Source organism: Rhinatrema bivittatum, chromosome 1 (assembly GCF_901001135.1).
Source record: "Rhinatrema bivittatum chromosome 1, aRhiBiv1.1, whole genome shotgun sequence".
In the NCBI taxonomy this organism is placed as follows: domain Eukaryota; kingdom Metazoa; phylum Chordata; class Amphibia; order Gymnophiona; family Rhinatrematidae; genus Rhinatrema; species Rhinatrema bivittatum.
Genome location: NC_042615.1, coordinates 70,593,019 through 70,611,850, shown reverse-complemented (window position 1 = coordinate 70,611,850; position 18,832 = coordinate 70,593,019). Strand labels below are relative to the sequence as shown.

Sequence of the window (18,832 nt, the reverse complement as noted above, 5' to 3'; positions counted from 1 at the left end):
CTTATGCTCTCACTGAAGGAAATCAAATGATCCGTCATGTGACAATGAGACCATCACAGAGTCAGCCTCTACTTTCTGGAATTCTCTCCCAGAGGAGCTCCACTGGACTCAAGGCCTACCATAATTTCTGGAAGCAGGTGAAAGCCTGGCTCTTCCATCAGGCATTTAAACTTCTGATCAATCTACCTTAGTTATAGCCAATTTACCAAACAAAGTGCCCTACAGGAATACCAATATGAAACTGAAATCCATTAACTCTACTTCCTACCCCATCCTACCCTCTCTGCAACCACAGCAAGTATGGCAAGAACCTTGTCATGCTATTAATGCATGTGTATCTGACCCATTTTTTTTTTGGGTCACTGCACCTTGCTACTGTCTATAATATCTTCTACTTAGGACAGGCTACTTTCTTTGCTTTGCCTACCTTTATAGATACTAGTTGATTGCTATTTAATTATTTTATCAATCCTCTTCTATTTAATACCTACCCCCCACTTTGTTATCGCACTGTTCATTTAATATGCTGTGAAAACCTTGGGTGAGTTTCTCTCAAAAATGCGATTAATTATAATAACAATACATATACATATATTAACATTCTGACTTATCGGGGCTTTTTTTGTGTCACTTGTTAACATTGAAAAAGGCTAAGCTCTTACCCAGGAAAATAAAGACAGAGTAAATTTGTGCCGCTGTACTTTCTGACTGCTCTGAGTGCAGAGGGAAGCAGACCCCATTAGTCCCATAGTAGTTCTGAAAAAATTCCTTGTTGCTCAGTGGGATGAAAGCCACTGCAAAGCCAATAATCCAGATCAGAATCAAAATGGCCACCGTCCTGTACTTTCCTGGCTTCCAGCACCTGAAAGGGTAAACTATGCAGAGGTATTTTTCCAACGTTAGATAGGTCAGAAGCAAAACAGATACTTCAGTGGACAGAATGGCTAAAGCTCCAACCAGCTGGCACTGGGTGCTGTCCATCCACGACTGTGCATGCTTGTTGTATTCCCCACGGTACCTCAGGTCAAAATAGCCAATGACAAACAAGTACATGCCCATTAGACAGTCTGCACCTGGAGGGGTGACATTTTTCAACAATTAGGTGCACATTTAAAAAAATAAATTTTAAATTATTATTCTTGTTGTATGACATAAAATATTATTATACTATCAAATTAATTTTCCATCCCATCAAAAAGGAAGAAAAATCACTTAATTAAAGTATAAGCATGCTCATAGTTAATTTGGGGGAGAATGTGGGGAGAAAGAACTGAGCAAAATATAATACAATTGTAACTCAATTCAATTTTATACAATTAATTACACATTATAAGCATGAGGAGCTTAAGAAGATCATAAATGAATATTAATGTTGCAAATACCTCAAAGCCAATTCAAACTAAATCTAGACAATCATCAAGTCAATTATGCAAAATATCTCACCAGATAATAAACATGATTCAAGAATAATAATATAGTAAGAAGCTTTCACATGTCTTAGCAAATCTTTTTAATTAGACCAGAACGGAAACAATTAATTCCTCATTGTTTCAGGGGACATATCCTGAAGTAAACTGAAATTTTAAATTTTAAACAAATTTCAGTTGTTTCAAATTAGATTGTACTTTATTATAGATTATCCGTTCACTTTATTCGATATGTTCCATGTTCCATGTATGTTCCATGTAAACCGCCTTCCCGGCGATAGTTATCTCTGTTAATTGTGAACCGGAGTGATATGTATTGTATACAGGAACTTCCGGTATATAAAAACCAAAAATAAATAAATAAATAAATAAATAAACCATCTGATGATTCATCCTCTTCAGATGGTTTAGAAACAGATGAAATCTGGCTTTTTTTTAAATTAACAAACTCTTTATTCAGAAATGGCCCAGCATCATCAAAATCATGGAGTAATGGCAGGCTCGGTGGCTTAGTGGGAGTGCCGTGCAGTACAACGAGGACCGACCCTGGATTTGATTCCCTGCTCAGATCATCTGCTCCCAGATTGGCTGGGGCAGTGTTCACAGCCTCTGGAGGGGGGTCCCAATCGTTAAGCAGCAATGGCCAGATATAGGGCTTATGATTGCACGTTTCTGGAAGGACGCATGCTGCATAGCCCCCAACTGAGAATTGTCATGACAATGACTGGGCTAGGTGAATCGGGAGTGGGCATTAGATGAGAAAAAACATCAGAGTAGTTGCATAGGAAAGCTCATGGCGCCAGAACTTGGCTCCAGTTCTAAATGAGCTGTAATCCCAAAGGAGAGGGAAGAAACATTCCCTCTGCCACCCCCTCCCAAAAATTAATGGAATAAGCACCTATATCTGGATCTCGGAGTTCAGTGTACAAGAATATTCTCTCAAAAACCTTTTCCCACCTGTTTTGGGTTACGTTGGCCAAATTCACAAAAATATAATTGATTCTCATGCATCAATATTCTCTTCTTTCTGATCAAGGTTCTTATGAGATCCTCATCGGCGTCAGACAAAAAAAGATGCTAAAAGTCCCACCTGGTTTCTCAGTAGCATCTAAACCACACAATATTTTACATTGCTTTTTTCCTATTTTAGATTTAACATTCAACACACTATATTTATCCATCTATTTATGTTCATACTTCTTTTTTCCAAAATATTACTCAATAGCAGGAATTTTTTCATCCAAGTTACCTGAAAATGTAGTTTCTACCCCCTCTTTTAAGCCAGTCAATCCTATATTTGTACTCTTTTATTTGCTGGAACACAGCGTTTTCTTTTACTGCTGTGAACATAACACTATTCTGGGCTGATAACATTTAAATAGCTGTGCAGATGAACTTGTACACACAAATTCCAGCTCGTGCCAAGGGATGTGGCCATTTTATACTATACGCACTTATATGCATATATGTTATAAAATTGGCAGCACGTATGCACTTTTATATGGATATATGCATGTGTGCACAAATGCCGCCTCTACGGCATAAGTGGGGGTATTTTGCCAGGCACGTGCACTGATGCAAATACTGATTTCCCCAGTTCATTCCCAGTTCGCCCTGGTAAAGGATAGGACTTCCTAACCTCCCTAACTAGATAGCCTCCCTTTTACCTTACTAGCCTCAACCTTTCAAACCCTGCTGACTAGCCCAGATTTTTTTATTTTAAAACTTACATGCCGTCCATAGCAGAAATAAAGTTATGCAGTATGGGACCCCCAGTGCATGCTTGTGTGCATAAATACTTATGTGCACATTTCAAGTGACCTTCCCAGAATGCCCATGTCCTGCCCAGACCATGCCCATGCCCCTTTTTTTAAACTTTTGATTTGTGCACATACCGGGAGATACGCGCATTATTGAGTGCTTCTTAAAATTTGCACAACATGCACCGGCCCAAGACACTCATGTATCTCCCGACTTTGGTGCGCATAAGGCTTTTAAAATTCACCTTTTTAGAGTTTTTTATTTTGCTGATGAATCTCATCAATTTTGTTTTTCAAATCTGTGACTCATGGCAGGAAGAATTAGCAAGCTCAGAGTAAAGTTTTCAGCTCACTATCCCTTTGTTATCTATCTTAAGGAAAATATTCAAAGCTAAACATTTAAATGGATAACTTGTGAGTTATCAATCTAACTGGCTTTGAATTTTGACCTCAATATTTTCCAAAGCTTGATTGGCTTTTAATAGTTGTCTACTCCTGGTCCTAATGCTATCCAAATAGCTTTCAATTCACTTACTTTTTTTGCTGAGCAAATTGCAACCAAACTTGCTACCTCAATTGTCAAAAAATAGAGACATTTAATCTAAACAATGATGGCTCCATATGAGCTGTCAATGCAATGCTCAAACTCCAAGTAGGCAGCAGCCTTATTACTTGAGATACTGAAGCTTTTGCAGCCTTAAAAAATTTGATTTGACAGGCTGCAAAGACAAGGTCTTTACAGCAATCAGAATTCTCATATTAGAAATAGCAGTCACATGAATCTATGCTTTGAAACAGAAAACCCCAAAACATTGCCATTGCCTTTAAGGCTCTTATCTGTCTTACACCAATTTGCAAAGCCCTTACAACTAAAATAATAGGCCTGTTTGTAGAGGCCTTCGTTGCATCTAACAAGCCAGAAATGACTCTGTCAGACTAGCCCTTAAATTCCAGGGCTTTCCTCTCAATTTCTAAGCTGTCCATTTCAGATATGGTATGGTTGGATGATTCTTAGACTTGTTATATCCATTTTATCTGGCAGCTTGATGAGAGGTTCCTTTCCCTTTAGGTCTAACAAGTCTGCAATCCATTAATGTCTGAGTCTACAGGGCACTAGTAAAATAATCTCTGCTGTGTTTGCTTTTATCTTTTCAAAACTCATAGTAGCATATCCCATGACTGAAGAATCTTAAGAGGGTTGTGTTGAAGGAAGTCATCATGAGATCCGCAACAGGAGTGCCACACTGATTAACATACTATTTCGAAAATTATTTTGAAAATTCCTTGATTCCTTGATTTTATTTCCATTCTCCTGGTCTCAGGAAGAACCTACTTATAATACGGGCATCCAGGACATCACTCTCTCACATCCACCCTTTTACATTCCTCAATAATCACAGACAACGGGGGTTTGGGTTTAACAAGGCCGCAGCTTTAATAATAACCTGGAGGCCCGAGCCCCAATAACATTACAAAATCAACAACAACAATCTTCCAGCCGTCCGCCACTCCTCTAGCAAGACGACTCTCCACCAGCCGCTCGGCTCGCCTTTTGCCTCCTCACCAGATTCAGACTCCAACCACCTTCCAGCAAAGGAGCCAACCCAGTGGGCCACCGCCGCCATCTAGCAAGTAGCCCGGCCTGCCGAATGACTCCCGCCACCTTCTAGCAAGGAGTCCACCACCAAAGCACTCCTCAGTAGTACATCTCTTTTAACTCGTCCCGTGAATCCAACATCTCATCAATATATAAACAGTGTACCATCAGCATTGGCTCGGGCCATCCGCCATAGACACAGACATGAAATGTCTGTGACCCCCCAAAGATGCGGCCAAAATTACAAAGGGAATAACTCCTCTAAGGCCTCCTGAATCGAATTGAGGAATAAGTCCATCCCTAGAAACGAAAGGTGTACACCGTCCTTTCCAAACAACCCTGCTACCGACCCCCAGGACCATTCATAACGAATGTGCCTGCCACCCAGCCGCACCAACCAGGCCCCAATCTGCTGGTTGGCTTTTGATCGACTCCGACGCCAATCACCTTATCCGATTCAGCAGGCCTTATCAAAATATCAGACCAACACACCACGACAGATGGTAACAGCATAGAAATCATCATGAGATCCTTTCGGACCATGCTGATGAACTGCTTGGCGGGCAACTTACCCCAATCGTTGCCCCCCAAATGAACTACCACTGCCCGCGGTAGCCCCAGCCGCTCCCGCGCCTCCCGCACACAAGGGATCAACTCATCCCATACCATGCCCCGTCTTCCCAGCCAATGCACCCGAGCCCCCCTCTTGTGTAAGTCCCAAGTGCGGCCCGTAAGGTTGGCCGCAAGCATGTCTGTGGGCCCCAGTGGGTGTAAAGAATGTCCCACAATCCACGCTGCCTTCCCCATTGCGGTCTGCACCTGGAAAAGAAACAAGAGTCATACAGTTCGCTACCGCCCCGAGCCGGGGCGAACATACCCCTGATAAGCATTAGAACGCCACCGCCCAATTCGCTGAATCACTGCCCCAGGTAAGCCCGCCTCTGCCCGCCGCGGTTGCCGCACCGATCCGGAAGGAATGAGTTCCCGAAACGGCTGACTTCCAAACCCACCGACGGACAACGCCTCGCGAAGAATCCTTTCGAATTGAAACCGCGTCAACGGGCGAAGATCCTCATGAATCAAAAAACGGTCCCCACACTGGGCCCGCAACCGGCAATACCGCGCGGCGTTGAACACAGGGCACGTACGCAAACCTGGCACCGCCCGCAGCCCGATAGACAAACCCCTTGCCACCCTGATCGGTTTTGGACTTAGGAATGAAGATCCCCACGGACCGAGTAGTGACGCGCACATGTCGCGCCAATAAACCCGGACTGTCCGTGCTAACCGCCGACCGCGACACCAGTTCGCTAATGCGAAAAGCCCCAAAAAAGGCAAACACGAAGGCCACCCGAAATAATGACGTCTCATACGACGAGAAACAGATGCCCGACAACGCCTCCCACAACCTCAACAAGTTATCGTGAGTGATCGGTAAACGCCCGTCCACGCGACACCCCACTTCCCTAGCCCATCCCACCAAAACACGACGCACAATAAATCTGCCCGCAGGGAACCCCCACCCATGGGCCCTCATAAAAAAGGAGAACCCCGCTAGCTGCTTGCCCACAGCCGCTTTCGAATAACCTGCCGCCCGGACAAACTCCAGAAAACGAAGCAACAACACATCGGACACCGGACCTCCCCCCCACCCCGCCGCAGAGAGAAAGGCCGCCACTTTCCGAGCGCCCGCCACGTAACTTGACCATGTGGACGGGGCTAATGAAGCCCGCAGCAGGGTCCAGGCCTGGGGAAACCGAACCTCCAGAGGGAAGATGGCACTGCAACTCCACAGGGATCCGCTTCGGGGGCCAATACTCGAAACAACTCCCACTTGAAACGAGAAAGAGAATCGGCCACACCGTTAGCAACCCCCGGCACATGACGAGCCCAAATAGTCACGTTTAAAGTCATGCAGCACAAGATCAATTCCCGCAACAACTCCGATACCCTCGGACACTTGGCCGCTCGCTTATTAATGACTTCAACCACCCCCATGTTGTCGCACCAGAAGACAACCCTACGGTCCCGAAGCCGCGGGCCCCAAATATGCAAGGCCACCACGATCGGAAACAGCTCAATGAATGTAATATTCTTCGTGACTCCGGCTGCGATCCACCCCACGGGCCACTCCGCTGCACACCAGGAACCTTGAAAGTAAGCGCCGAAGCCGAAAGGACCCCCGCCGCATCAGTAAACAATTCAAGCTCGTGATTAGAAAGCGATCATCCTGCCAGAGCATCGTCCCATTAAAATCACTAAGAACCGATCCCATGACCTCAAATCCTCCCTCATCAGAGCAGTGACTCGCACCCTATGATGGGGTCGCGTTACCCCAGCCATGGCCCTAGTCAAGCGCCGCAGGAATGCCCTGCCCATGGGAATTACCCGGCATGCAAAATTCAAACTCCCCACCAGCGACTGCAACTCGGAAAGTGTGACCTTAGGCCGCGCCAAAGCCCGGCCCACCAAGTCCCGCAACTTGACCACCTTGTCACTGGGTAAACGCGAAACCATCGCTATCGAGTCCACCTCAATCCTAAAAAAACCAACTTAGTACATGGACCCTCCGTCTTACCCACCGCCAACGGAACGCCAAATTCGCCTGCAACCTCCTTGAAACAGCGCAACAAAGACAGGCAGTCATCCGATCCTGCAACCCCCGCAAAAAGAATCATCCAGATAATGAACCACATTCGCTGACCCCGCCCGACGTACCACCACCCAATGCAAGAAACTGCTGAACGCCTCAAAGTAGGCGCACGCGATCGAACAACCCATAGGCATGCAGCGGTCAAAATAAAAGGAATCCTGAAAACGAAACCCCAGTAGGTGAAAATCCCGCGGGTGCAACCGGCAACAGCCGAAAAGCCGACTCAATATCAGTTTTAGCCAATAAGGCACCCGGACCACAACGGAAGATCACCCGCACTGCCGAATCGAAGGAAGCATACCGCACCGCACAAAGCTCCTTAGGGATACAAGTCGTTCACAGGAGTCCCCCGCCGGGAAGACAAATTATGAAATGAGATGATACTTTCCTGGTTCCCTCTTGGGGATTACCGCCAACGGGGACAAACACCAACCCGCTGAATGGCGGATCCGGGAATGGACCCGCAATCCGTCCCAAAGCGATCTCACTGCGCGCACTTTTTTTCTCCGCTACCACTACCAACCGGGTAATCGATGGACAATTCTCCCCACCCCCCCCCGGGACCCGATCCCAACACGGAATCCGGAAACCCTCCGTAAAACCCCTCACCAACAAGTCAGCCCATCACGCCTCGGGTAAGCCTGCAACCACGGACGCATAGGACCAATCCGGACGGGAGTGTCCGCCCTACCAAAACCCTCACTTCCCAACACCCTTGGCGCCGGAAGCGACCGCAGAACCATCGCTTTGACGCTTGACACACCTGGACGCTGGGTGGGCGGCTCCGCAAGTGGCGCAGGCATGGCGGAATTTGCAGTCCGTGAATGAACACGTGGAACGGTTAAACCGCCAACAAACATCGGAGCCCCCTGTCCCCGCCTTACCCACCCCGAGCGCGGGAAACCCTTGGCGAAAGGGCCGAGTCACACCCACACCTGCGGTCCCGCCAGCCCCCGACCCGCCCCCGGCAGCCTTAGACGCCATTTGGGTTAACCACAAACCCACATCCTGTGTGCCCCATGTCATAAACCGATTTTCCTCCATGCGATCTCTAAAACGCTCGTCATAATTGAGCCACGACCACCCATCGTAGGTCTTACTCGCGGCCAATATCGCGTCAGCGTAGGACAACATCGGACCATACTGCGTAGGGTCGCGATGCCCAATCACACTCGCCAGGCGCAGAAAAGACCGAATCCAGTTGTGACTGTTCCGAGCCACCTTCGCCTGAACTCCCGGAAAGCGCTCGCTCTTCCCGCGTTTTTTTTTGTTCTTCCGCTTTCCGCGACGCCCCTCCAATAATTGAAATATATCAATAAATTTGCGGCGCCGAATCTTCCGCCGGAGCGCCCTGGGAACCTCTTCCCACAGCTCAGAAAAAGTAACCAGCGCCGGGGCACCACAAGAAGCCTCCCCGGCCTTGGAACCGGGCAACACCCCTGCCGCCGAATCCGAAGATGTGGATGAGGAGGAAGACGAGGAAGAGGAGGTCGACTCCGAGGAACTGTCCCGCCCCCTCCGCCGTTTAGACTTGGATTTCTTGCGAGACGCTGCACGGGCTTTACCAGCTGCCGAACCCACGCCCACTCGATCCTCGAACCCACTCCGCACCCCCTTTTCTCAGGCCCCACTCGTTCCGCTCAGGCGATGCCACCGGATCCACCGCCACCTTCCCCCACCCATCGTCAGGGAAAAGGAGAAACTCACCATGGGGAAACTCACTGACTGCCGCCACTCCCGGAACAACGGACCGCTCCATCGCCCGCCGCTCCGCGGCTGCAGCCTCGTTCCTCCAGGCCTCACACCTTGATGTACCGGGGCCATCCCCCCCGGCCTCCTCCGAGACCATCTGCGAAGAATCAACAGCAGGCACAGGAAGAGGAACCGCCCGAGAGCCGACTGACCCTCCCCTCCCCCTCACGGCAGGACCCCCCGCCGTACCCAACCCTTGTCCAACCCCTCGCACCCCAAATCCCGTCCTCCCCCGCCTCGGGGTCCCCCGATAGAGGCCCCCAGCCGCGGCACCCCTTACTACAGAGAGCGTCCCAGAAGACAAGACCCGCTCAGAACCTGCAGGAACCGGCGCCTCGCGCCCCTCAACTGAGACCTCTCCACCACCCCTATCAGGCATCGACCGGCGGCCCGACTGTAAGAGCCCCCGAGCCACGGCATGCCTCTCCTGTCGCCACCCTGAAGGGGAACGCCGAGACACCCCAGACCACCTCCACCAGGGCTCCTCGTCGCCCGCCCCTTGCCACTCTCCTGCTTCCCAATCCACGTCCGCCCCAGGCCCTCCTAGCAAAAGCCCAGCCCCACGCGGCCCTCCTGGCAGGACCCCCGCCAGACCTGATCCCCAAGCCCCACGGAACCAGGCCCCGCCCCCAACGCGGGCCCAGCCGCCCCCCTCTCGGCACGCATAGCGCTCACACCCGCCACGAGGCCGTCCGACCCCGCCCCCATCTGGCACCAAGGCCCTGATCCGCTAGCACCCCCCGAAAGCGCGCCCGGCCGGCGAACTCCCCTGCCCCTGCCGCCCCCCCTGGAGCGCGAACGCGATCGGGACCCACGCGCAGCCCTGCGCCTGCCCGGCCCCGCCTCCTCCACGCCCTGCCGAAACCCCTCCGTCCCTGCACGGCCACCATCCGCAGCGCCAGCCGCACCTCCTTCGCTCACGGCGGCCCTCCCATCGCCCCCGCCCGCTTCGACGCTGCTCACCCGCTCAACTTCGGGGGAAACCAACTCCAGGCCAGAGGGGACGCCGCCCTCCTCGACCTCTCCCGGGACATAAGCCGCCTCCTCTGAAGCCATATTCGGACTCTCCGCAGCCGCTACGCCTCCGGATCGCCGACCCACCGTCCTGGGAGCACGCGCCCGCCGGCGAAGCACCTCCACCGACCGATACGTGCCTAACCGAGCCCTTTTTTACGCCTAGCTTCGCTGGGGAAACTACGCGTAGAAAACGGCCTCTGCCTACCGGAGCAGCCGCGCCACAGTGAAGGACTGTGCCGCGTTGCTCCTAGGCAGCCCTTACCCCTAGATTCGAGCACGGCCCGCTGGCCAATCAGAATTGGCCAGCACAGCCTCAGCTCCTCCTCCTGCCCTTCACTTAACCCACTGGCAGCCACCTCACCTTCCCCTGACCCTAGCTCCCCCTTCGGCTGCCTGTCCTCCTGATGACCCCTGCCTTCTCTTGCCCTTCCTCTCTTCCTAGGGCACCCTTACCCCCTAGGGACCTACCACCTCCCGAGCATGCCTGGGCCCGCATTACCATGGCCTGCCAGTCATGTCGACTGTCAGGCCCTCCATTCAGACTGCTTTTTACATTCAGGGGCATTTTCAGCATTTACTACCTTTGAATTATGGGAAGAGCCCCTGGACATTTGGGATGTGTATTTGTTTTAAAACAAATGTATATCTGAATCAAATGGGTCCCATTCATTTCATTTGTTTTGGTCCCATTGATTCCTATGGGTCTATTGGTTCATAGGAATGAATAGAATGGCAACAGGTACATTTCTTCACTATTCTGACAATTAAAAATGTTACTTTAACCATCAGCGGGACAGCTGAGTCATGCGTGATGTCACAGCCATGTGATAGACTGGTGGGCACTGGGCCAGCTTGTTGGTAAGGAGACCTCAAAGGCAACGTACCAGAGTGAAACTTCTTTCAATTCCAGCCTATTGCTGCTCTCTCAATCCAGTGATGAAGATGCTATGGTCTGGACATGTACAAGGCGGGCAGTGCTGCATGATTTCTTCTTAGACTTTCTTCTGAGAGGAGATTGTATATTGAGCTCTGTATCCACAGATCACTTCTTCATCAATTTTAGAAAAAATCTGGTTGTATGCCTGGCTTGATGCTTCAGTAGTGCTGCACTGGTATCACCCAATGTGGAAAGTAATGCCAGGCAGCCAGGCAAGCACTTTGCTGCTATTTCAATTTTCTCTTCTGGGTGAGGGTAAAACAGGGTCTATGCATAGGAGGCAGAGAGCGGGGAGAGTGGCAGTAGACCAGCAGTGCCAGTAAAGAGTTTTTTTTCCCCTCTGGGTAGGTATTGTGTAGCGGGTACTGCTGCAACAATCCAATCCAGAGAAGTGAGCACTGTTTTGAGCAGATCAATGCAGCAAGCAAGCAATATATGGTAGGCAGCAACTCAGAGGTGCACATTTGCATTGCCACTTTGGTGCCTTAGGATGCTGATGCCACTTTGGGTGCCAGTTTGCTTCTTGTGCTTTCTTTTTGGTTTGTTATACTAAGGAATTTTTGTCCTTCGACCAAAAATAAAAAAAAAAGACAAAAGATACAGATTTCTTCTTCCATGTCATCTGTTCTTTTTCTTCACAGTCCCATCCTGGTTCTCCCACCCTGATTGTTGATTATACAGGGGTGGTTAATTCACTTAAAGCCCTTGGTCTGCAAGAAGGAATACAGAAGAGCCAAAAAAAAAATACAGGAGAGAAACGATTTCCATGTTCTGAGTGTGGTAAAACTAACAGAAAGACAAAGAGAAGTCATGCAAAGGCAGAAAATCATGAAATGGAATAGCCAGCATTTAACTATAGAACATGGGAAAAGCTTTCTAAAATAATCAACTCTCACAGCTCCCAGAAAACGAAACCACGCTCATTAGAGAAACCATGTACATGTTTTGAATATAAGTTTCCTTCAGGAATCCCATTTCACAAGAAAATCAAAATTCCACCCAGATCAAGTTGAAGAAGGGAATGAAGGGAAAGCTTATACCAAGAAAATGATTACTTATCACAGTTCATTTTCTTGTACTGAATCTGACAATTGGCTAGCGTGCTTCCACAGAATGACTGGCATCTTCCATGGTACTCTGCATTGCAGCTATATTCCTCATGTTACACCTTGGGAATCTTTGTGCCACTTTATACCTTGGAGTTCTTTTTGCCACTGTGCCTTGCTGCTATACCCCAGACTTTACATCTTGATGTGTTCCTGCCATTCTGGGAGTGGGGCTGCTTTGCACCTCTCATGTTGTTTTGGTGTCTTGATGCCACTCTATGTACTGCTTGACCCCTTGCCTTGGAGCTTTCCCTGCCCTTTTCAGCTTCATTCTCCCTTCATGGTGCTGATGCCACTTTTGGTGTCACTTTGCCTCTGGTGCTGTCAGTAAGAGTTCATGCCACAGTTGCTGGCACCCTTTTTTAGAGCCTTATGGTGTTCTTCCCACACTATCATTTTTCTTTGCTCTTCTGGTGATTCCATAGGCAACTCCTACCAATGATGGTACCCTTTTCCCATTTCCAGAACCTTAGACTATTCATGCAACACTTTTTGTGCCACTTTGCCACAGACTAGGTACCTTGCAGTTCTTTTCCCCTTCTGATGATTTCTTCCCACAAATTTCATGAGAATTGATGAGAAAACACAAATTCTGGAGCTCAAGATAGGCTGCAATGCTACTTCCATTGATTTTAATGGCAAACAAAAAATGATTAGGACATAAAATCAAATTTGTTCTTTTTGTATTGAAACTAATGAAAGGAATTTAACTCCCCCATGAAAAAAAATGGAAAAAGTGAAACAAATAATTCTCTTCTGCACATCCCTACTGGACACCCTTTTTCTCTTGAGATGCTTATCCAGCTACCCTCTAAAGCAGGGGTGGGCAATTCCAGTCCTCGAGTGCCACAAACCTGTCGAGGTTTTAGGATATCCTAATGAATATGCATGACATAGATTTGCATACAACTGAGGCAGAGTGCATGCAAATCTCTCTCATGCATATTCATTAGGGATATCCTGAAAACCAGACTGGTTTTTGGCCCTCGAGGACTGGAATTGCCCACCCCTGCTCTAAAGGGTTTTGTGAAAAAGGATGATATTGCTGCACATTAGAGTTTAACCAATCAACTTCATCTTGGTTTAAGGGCAATGCCACGAGGCCCCATGAAGGACCTGGCATATTCTCACCCATGCCTCTTATTCAAGTGTCTGTGCTGTATCTTCTTCATTAAGTAAGCCATCCTCACATATTAAGCAAATTAAATTACTTGTAGCATGGTTTCACAGAGCATAAGATTTTCCTTTACTGCCAGGGCTTTCCTTTTTTCCCATCATTCCTCAACCATTCATGACTCAAATTTTGAGCTTTATTTCCTCCAGAAACACCTATCGCTGGAGTTGCTGCTGCTGCTGCTGCTGCTGCTTGCAATCCTTCCCCATTAGAGATCAGTAAATGACTGGGATAGGACTGCAGAGATATGAAAGAGGAAAAAGACCCTATTCAGGAAGTGATGTAATACAACTTCCTGTTTTGTAAGATGTAGTACTGCATTGGTTCAGATGGTTAGAAACTGTAATAAAATAGGTTTTCCACTCTTAACTATGAGTATGAATAAAGACTGTGTAGAAAGCTGAAACTAAGTACACTATTAATCCATGTTTTTAAAGTAAAAGTCTGAAAACCACCAATTTGTAATTTCAAAATGGAATAGGTCTGTAAAATGTAATTTTTTTTCCATCAAATTGGCCAAATTGGTATATCAGGGTTTTTTGAAGGATGATGATTCAGAGTCTGAAATCAGATTTTCTATTTTTCAAAATCTTTCGCAAAAAATGATGATTAGTGATAGGTTAGCTTGAAATCTGAAACCTATTATAGATAAGTTAATTGATTTTTTTGACCCCTTCCTCCCCACACCTCCAATTACATTGAATATGTATAAGACAGTGTACATAGTCTAAAATTTTCCTCCTAAGGGAAGAAGAAAAAGAACTAGCACATATATATAATTCCATCAAGGATTGCGAGTATCATATGCATGACACTCACACTCATCCAGGCCATTCTGCTCCTCTTGACCAGCCACTGAGGTGTGCTGCAGAGTAATGCGATGTGCATCATCCCCAGGGCTGTGAACACTGCCTCCACTGTGATGTTCCTAGCCTCGACTGCCCTGAGGATCGAGAAACTCAGTCCTTCCCAAACTCAGGTCTCCCACATGAAAGCAGCAGCGCAAAATGCTAAGAATCATTAAGCTAGTGCTGAGGGACAGAGAGGATTTAATGCTACACCTTAAATCCCTGCTTTAATAAGTGCTTCCTTGCTTCAAGGAGTTACTCACAGCACAGAGAAATGATGGATGTGGCATGGAGCTTGTTCTCAGATCGGAGATGAGGCCTCATGCAGATGACAAATATGTTTCCAAAGCAAGTAATTATGGACACAACCCAGACAAACACTCTCTGCACAATGCTTGCCAGCAGGTTCTCCAGTGATGAAATGCCGTCTGTGTTGGGCTTACAGTGGCGCACATGAGGAGCATAGCCACAGTACTGGAACTTCTTAAAGTATCTGATCAAATGAAAAAGAAGAGAAAAACCAGCTTAGCTTTATTTATTTACTTTTGTGTTACTTGGTAGTGATACTATATCTTCTTCTTTTGTGCTTTAGCTATGGAACCTAATCTTTAGTTCATTTTTTTTTAAATGCACATCTTTTGCAAACCTTGACAGATGCATTATTGCCACATTTTGTGTGCCCCTTTTGGAAAAGAGTTCAGTGTAAACCTGGTCTATTTACTGCAATTAATGACATATTTGTGATCAGTAGGAAATCCTATAAATGCAGACTTCTACTAAAATGCTTATTGATACATTTTATTATACCTATTCTGTGGAGGGAATAATGCATGCTGATGTATAACTCTAAAGATATGTACATATTGCTTCAGTGCAATAAAGGGGGAAGTACTGGCCACTTAGATTTTATATTTCTGCTCCTTTCTTTAGAAGAAGTTGCGAACAGCTGGTATGACACTCTACTATTTATACTACTATAAGAGGGGGCACTTTTAACTCAGAGTGGGGTTTGAGGGGATGGTTTTATGTACACAGTCGGAGGTACGAACAGCACAGTAGACATTACTGAAGATTTTCTGTCATTTCAATTGATGAAAGGTACAAGAGAGTTGATTTGTACAAGCTAGGTAGAGAGTGCATTGTACAAATCAACTCCACTTGTACCTAGGCTTTCATCAAGTGAAATGACAGAAAATCTTCAGTAATGTCTACTTTGCTATTCGTACCTCCTGTTGTGTATGTAAACCCCCCCCACCCAAACCTACCCCACTGCCCCAAATCCCACTCTGAGTTAAAAGTGCCCCTTTTTACAGTGGTTCTCTCTCTCTTAACAGCATGTGTGATTTTTCGCCTGGGAACGCACAGAAAAAAGGTATAATTATTTCTGGCATTAAAACCCACATTGCAGTATGTTATTCTATCACATTTGATGTTAGGAGCTGCTCATTACCATTAACTCCATCCAAACTGCTCCCACCTGCATAGCAAATGTCACATTTGCATACTAGCTTGGGTTGCGCTATTTAATGCGCACATTACGACCTTAACGCGAAATGGTAAATGACCCTGTAAATTAACTGGTAGTGGATATAACTTATCTGGCTAATTCAGAAGGGATATTAAGCAGCATGGCTATGCCCTGAATATCTACCCACTTTCAACCTCATCGCATGACCCCTCATTCTAAAGCCCCCTTTCCATTGAAAAAGACTCATCTCCTGTGCATGGAAACCGTTGAGATATTTGAAGGTCTCTATCATATCACCCCTATCGTGCCTTTCTTCTAGAGTATAGATCTAAACATGTATACTCTAGAGGAAAGGCGAGATAGGGATATGATAGAGACCTTCAAATACTATATCTCAAAATGCTCAAAATGCATTTTGTTTTCAAGTTACAAAAACTAACATTCAAACTGGCCAATGGGATGGGGAGGAGACAGTTATGAGGGGCAGGAAGATATATGGCTATGTCCCATGAAAATTTACATCTTGAATATATTTGTGTTTGGCTCTAAAGTTTGCATATTAGAGACTTTAGCCCTTGAATAACATTATACAGTACGGGTGTAATTTTCAAAAGGAGTTATGTGCATAAATGTAACTACTATCATAGCAATTTTCAAAAGCCATTTACTCAAGTAAAGTGCACTTATGCAAGTAAATCCTATGGACAATTCAATGGTGCATATTGTAGCAATTTTCTAAAGCCCATTTACTCGAACAAAACCCAGTTTTACTCGAGTAAATGCTTTTTAAATTCAGGCCCTAAGGGCCGGATTTTAAAAGCTCTACGCGCGTAAATCGCCTTACACGCACCGTGCCTATTTTATAAAGGCCCAGCGATGCGCATAAATCCCCGGGACGTGTCTAAGTCCCGGGGCTTGCAAAAAGGGGCGGTCCAGGGACAGGACGGGGGCAGGGCCAGAGGCCTCCGACACAGCGGCCATTTGCCGCTGTGTCGGAGGATTGCGTGCCAGCAGGCTTCCGGCAGGCGCAGAAGGTTTGATAAAAATTTGGGGGGTTAGAGTAGGGCTGGGGGGGAAAAGTTAGGGGAAGCGGTGGGAAGGTTAGGTTAGGGGGAAGGAAACGGGGGGAGCCTGCGGGCGTCGGCATGCGCAAGGTGCACTGGTGTGCATCCCCTTGCGTGTGCCGACCCCCAATTTTATAACTTGCGCACGCAAGTTATAAAATCGGGCGTACATATGCGCGCGCCGGTAGCGCGTGCACTTGTATGCCCACGCACAGGTGCAGGTCTTAAATCTACCCCTAAGTGCATAACCTGGAGTGTGTTACTCTGCATAAAATCTTTCTTTCTTTTATACAAACTTTTCTTTTTAGAAGTTATAATTAGCCGATTCATTTTGGCTGAAAAAGTAATTGGATAATGATGATTAGTTTTAAAACAAATGGAAGTCTTCTTAGAGTGAAGCAGAAATTATACAGTACAAACAGCGCATAAACAATAAACAGGGAGGGAAAATCTGATGCTGCCCATGGTGCTTCCAGATCACTTAAACCACTCTGCCCATAATAATCTGATAGAAAATACTTTGTACAGATTTTAACTAACCATACATCTTTATAACCACCTGTTGGAAGGACCTTGTAGAAGTAAGTATTGAAGCCTCAACAGTTAATTATTAACTTCATGAGAACAGCCCTCAGTACTGGGATGGGAATTCTGTGCTCTGATTGGCTGATAAACAGCATTCTAGTTACTTAGAACAGTCCATTACATGATCTCAAGGGTCTTAGAAACAAAATGCTCACCACCATGGTAGCTCTAGAGCAGCTTTAAAATTACAATAGCGACCTGTTTAAAATTTGTGATGGGAGGTTTATATGACATGCAGAGTTAGTGGGCTGGTGCATTAAGGGCCTTTGGTCTTGCCTCAGGTCCTTCACTCCTTCCATAAAGTCATGTTTCATAATTCTACATAGCAAGGAGAAACATGCAACCTGTGGCAGTCAAATCATTTATAGCTAAGCCACCAGCTCAAAAATATTTTTTAAACAGTTCGACTGCAATTTGTCTGAGGTCTCAGGGACAGTCTTATTCTCAACAATGTCATAAATGATCTCACATGGAATGAGATCTGTTGAGTTCATGTAACGTGTGTGATGCTATTTGTAACATCACAGCCAATCTGGACCAATCTGGTGACTCTTTTGCTAACACGGCTTGTCTCAGGCTAATTACCAATGAGCAATGTTACAATTTTAAAAATTAATAGCAGTAATATTTTTATATGATGTGGGGTGAACATTACTGCTTGCTGTATGAAGTTTTGAAATATTACTGAGTACACAGAAATTATAGAGGCCTCTTAAATAGCACATCCATGTGCTAAAAAAAGTAGTGAGAAGTTAAACTGGACCATTAACTACATATGGGACAGATTTCCTAGTGGTTTAAAACATTCGTCTTTGGATATTTGGAATTTCAATACCCTCTAGGCTGCTGTAAGAAAAAAAATGAATAAATAAATTCAATTGTATCAGGTAATTCATCATATAGTCAGTGACAAATATAAAATTGTTTAATCCAAAGTGCTTACTGTAGCATTCAAAACTGTAGCAAATTCACCATTATGCATAAGGCTTCTGATTTTAGGTTTTAATTGATAAATACAGATAAAACACCCTAATGCTAAAAAATAAAAACAAATAAAATAGGTGCTTTCTGATTAAACACCAGAAAAAATATCGCTTCCCCTAGTACTCTCACATCCCTCTCCTTGCCTGTCTTGGTCTTCCACTCTGTTTTTGTGCCTTTTCCACACTGCTTGTTGTGCTGAGGATGGAAGGGAGCGCTAGGGAGCGCTCCCCAGCGCGGGACAAGGAATGTGTGCCCTTGCGGTGAGACGTCCCTTCTGGGAAGACTGGAAATCCTGACCCTCTACCGAACCTGCACACTTCCGTGAGGCCACCAACGCAATGGTGTGGTCTCTGAATGGTCATCACACCGTTCCAAGCCCTTTCGGATTAGCCACTGGGTAGCGGCTTGAAGCGGCAGGCCGGACAGAGGTCATGGCCGGACGGAGACGTGGAACAAGACG

General features: G+C 46.5%; 1 protein-coding gene across 1 annotated transcript in view; it reads right to left on the bottom strand.

The window, feature by feature from the left end:
• The window catches only part of RXFP1 (relaxin family peptide receptor 1), a 267,825-nt gene that overhangs the window by 16,545 nt on the left and 232,448 nt on the right, over positions 1–18,832 (bottom strand). The window contains 4 exon segments of the mRNA XM_029603880.1: positions 663–1,073; positions 14,535–14,764; positions 18,162–18,190; positions 18,192–18,234. Coding sequence (XP_029459740.1) covers positions 663–1,073; positions 14,535–14,764; positions 18,162–18,190; positions 18,192–18,234 — 713 coding nt within the window.